The sequence below is a fragment of the Macadamia integrifolia genome, chromosome 8, assembly GCF_013358625.1.
Source record: "Macadamia integrifolia cultivar HAES 741 chromosome 8, SCU_Mint_v3, whole genome shotgun sequence".
NCBI lineage: Eukaryota > Viridiplantae > Streptophyta > Magnoliopsida > Proteales > Proteaceae > Macadamia > Macadamia integrifolia.
In genome coordinates this window covers 32,206,117-32,209,821 of record NC_056564.1, presented here as the reverse complement: position 1 = coordinate 32,209,821, position 3,705 = coordinate 32,206,117, and the positions used below count along the sequence as shown (strand labels likewise).

The following is a 3,705-nucleotide window of genomic DNA, read 5'->3' as shown; positions in this document are numbered from 1 at the left end:
TTCCTGATTGAGTGAGGGACCAAATTCTTCTATCCGGTTGAGGAATAGAAGGGATGGGAAACGAGAAAGCTTTACGTTTCTACCAAAAAAAAAAAGGTGAAGCTTCTTGTCTCCATGGTAAATGGATAAAGTCCAGAGATGAGCTATAAGGCATGCACACGTCTCATAGGTAAATTTAGGACTTTTTAAATGGAACCAGTTTGAGTTTGGGTCTGATTTTGACGTAAGTTAGATGCAGGAAGGCCCTTTCTTGCTTGAATGGACAAAGAAATGGTCTAATTTGTTGTTGAAGAAAACTCCACATCTTCCTGCAACTAACACAGTAGCAAGTGAACTACTCTTAACAATTCCTACCAACCCAAAGGTCCATATGAGGTCTAGAACAGGGTCTTATTAATGAACCTCCTTTAGGTGATAGAACCAAATTAATCGAATCTAGATTGTTTCCTATTCAAGCTTCTAGTTTGTGAAGTCTATCTCTATCTTGTCTGCAAAAATGGCCAAGGAAGAGAAGGGAGAAGAGGGGGAAGATGAAGTATGTACTGCTGTATACAAAGTAAATCTGCATTGTGCTCAATGTGCTCGAGAGATTAAAAAGCCAATTATAAGGACTCAAGGTGACTTGATATATTTTCTTCTGATAATGTTATAGGGCATTCCATTATTTTATTTTAATTTATTCATTTTATTGTTAAGTTTGTAGTTTTGGCTGACCACTACTAATAGTTATGAGATAATATCATACAATCGTGTTAATTACCTGGTTAAGCAGGAGTTCATAGTGTGGACATCGACAATGAGAGTGGCGAAATTACAGTGAAAGGTAAGATTGATCTGCATAAAATTCAATATCTCATAGAGAAAAGAAGCAAGAAGAAGGTTGAGCTGGTGTCTCCAATACCAAAGATCAAGGAGAAGGTAGAGAAGGAGGAGAACAAAGAAAAGAAAGAAGACAATGAAGTAAGTTCTTGTGGCTGAAACTTCAGTCTAATATAGATGGGAGTTGTGTTCTTTAACCAGATCTTGGTGAATCTAACCCCATAATTGGCTGAGATCTCACCAAAATTTAGGACGTCACACCTCTTGGATTGGTCTTTGGTCATGACTCATGACCGCAAATAGTTTTTATCAATCTCAATAGATTAAACCCACCAAGTCTATTTTGGGTTGCACCCATCCAAGATTTGGCCTATTAAATCAACAATTCGCATTGGATTGTCGAGTCAATGGTTTTTTTTTTTTTTTTGTTAGAATGGGAAGAAATTTTTATTAGAAAGAGAAACCAACAAAAAAAATTACATGAACAACCGAGAAATCTTCACCTTCAGTATTGCCATCTACAGAGAAAACTCGGCCACTAATAGAAAAAAGCGATAACAAGGCCATTGTCAAGTCAGTGGTTCTTCTCTTGTCTGATGTGGTTATAATATTCATTTGTAAAGGAATCTAAGATTAAAGCTTCATCAATTTTGTTTCAATATGTATCAGTACTCCTTTTGTTCAGTTGGCCATTAATGCAATAGTTTATTCCCATATATCTTTCAAATTGGAAATGTACAATAGGTCATGTAAAATATATGTCCACTTAGCCATTTGATTACACTATATTATATTTAGGATCCTAACTACTCCTTTTGTTTGCATCAAATTCAGCCAATTTATAGCGCAATGACAATGAAGGTTCACCTGCACTGCAGAAATTGTGAATATGACATGGAAAGGAAGTTGCTAAAACTAAAAGGTAAGTCGATTTTCGAATTGAAACATCCCATTATAAGCTAAGTTTCAAGAGCTTGATCCCAATGCTGATGAATGTAGGTGTTTACAGTGTTAATACCGACATAAAATCACAGACTGTGAAAGTGGATGGAACCATAGACCCTCCAACAGTAATCAAGTTTATCCATAAGAACCTTCACAAACATGCCGAGATCATCTCCACTAAAGAGGAAGTAAAGGAGCAAAAGAAAGTAAAGGAGAATGAATCAACCAAGGAGACAAAAAAGCAAGAAAAAGAAAAGTTGAAAGAAGTTGATATTAAGTTCATTGAAGCAACCGGGAGCAAAGATAAGGAAGAAAAGAATGTGGAAGTGAAAGTTCAGGAGGAATATGTCCCTTATGTAATCCACTGCAATTATGCCCCTCAGCTGTTTAGTGATGAAAACCCAAATGCATGTACTATAATGTAGAGATGTGCTCTTAGGAACATGATCCAACAAACTAATAGCTTTAGACCTCTAGCAGAAACACTAGCTTTGATCATCTTTGATGCTATTACATTATTTCAAGATAACATATGTAACTCATTTGTGTCTGAATACCTGTCATAGTAATGAATATACATTTCCAAAGGTGATTATGTTTGGGATCAAATTCTTCAAATTTGGAATCTTTTTTTTTTTTTTTCAAGTATAGTACAATGTGTATGTTTTGTTAATGAATAGAAGGATCTGTATATTTCCTAATAACCAAAGTATGAAGCTCAATTTCTTAGCAACCTAAGCCAAAAGAAAACATAAATAGTAGAAGTCCAGACTTCCACCACTTCCTTTACCCCTCTCTGCTTCCCCCAGAAAGATGCATATTAAAGTCTTGAGACTGAAAACCTTATTATTTATCCAACATATAGACTAGAAGTGTTCGAGTTCTGAGATCTTGGATAGATGTTTGGAGATATATAAATCAGAAGAAGAAAGAAAAAGTGGCACAAGATAAAAGATAAAATGTAGTGTGGGTTTATCTCAATAACCTAAGAAACTAACAATAAAGAAAACAATCAAGCAATCACATACTAACACTAGGAATTCTCACCGTGATTTGGCACAAATGCCTACATTCACCCGAAAGAAACAAATAATTTTCTTATTCACAAAATATATATGTATTATCACTCTCTACCCCTCTAAGCTCCTTACTAACTCCTAGGGTATTTCCCATAGAGATAATTTATACGAATATTAGAAATTCCAATCTCATATAATTATATTTTTAACCTTGTATATGTAATGGACCAACATTAACCCAATTAAATATATAGAATCTTAATAATAATTTTTTCAACCAGCGTAGAATACAAGAAACAAACCTAACAAATCTTCACCTTAACTTGAATTCTGCAAGCCACCCTAAAGAATGGTGTTGATGTTATGTAATCTCTACCATTATCTTTCCCTATCCACCACACCTAAACCAGTATCCACACCCCTACCTAGGATGCCTTATACATAGCTCATTGTCCGATGATGTAATGTAACTCCCCCTCTGCTATTCTTGCAACATAATTAGAAAGATTACGTCCATTCATAAGATCCAAAGCAAAAGACACCCGCTTAATTACAAATCTCCATTTGTTCTGACATTGAATTTTCTACAACCTTTGTTATCCATCTGCACGTCTAACCTAAGTTCTAATAGTAGCTCCACCTATTTCAACACTCCTTGTAAATATGTACAAATTCCCAATCATTTGTCCCTGCATCACAATTAAGGATCCTTTGGAAACCCTGAGAACTGCATCTTCAGATGAGCATTTGTGACCTCTCAAATTTAGTGTTCCCAATATAAAATTAGTTTTTTGTTTTAAGATCCAACATATGCCTAACCTCAGCCAAAGTTACATAATCCCATCAAACATACGAATCTGTATAATCCCAATAATGAAAATCTTACTTTTAATATTGACTATCATTTTGATTGTACCATTAT

The 3,705-nt window shown here is 34.8% G+C and overlaps 1 protein-coding gene across 2 annotated transcripts; it reads left to right on the top strand.

Moving 5' to 3' along the window:
* The first annotated feature begins 429 nt into the window (after positions 1-429).
* Positions 430-2,373, top strand: LOC122085534 (heavy metal-associated isoprenylated plant protein 4). Of its 2 annotated transcripts, none has more exons than XM_042654011.1 (4): positions 430-617; positions 773-960; positions 1,654-1,741; positions 1,819-2,373. In XM_042654011.1, the coding sequence occupies exons 1-4, from the start codon at positions 497-499 to the stop codon at positions 2,187-2,189; spliced, it is 768 nt and encodes a 255-aa protein (XP_042509945.1). In that variant the 5' UTR covers positions 430-496; the 3' UTR covers positions 2,190-2,373. The 2 variants fall into 2 exon arrangements, with proteins under 2 accessions (XP_042509945.1, XP_042509944.1); XM_042654010.1 differs by having other exon boundaries at positions 770-960.
* Positions 2,374-3,705: the final 1,332 nt, after the last annotated feature.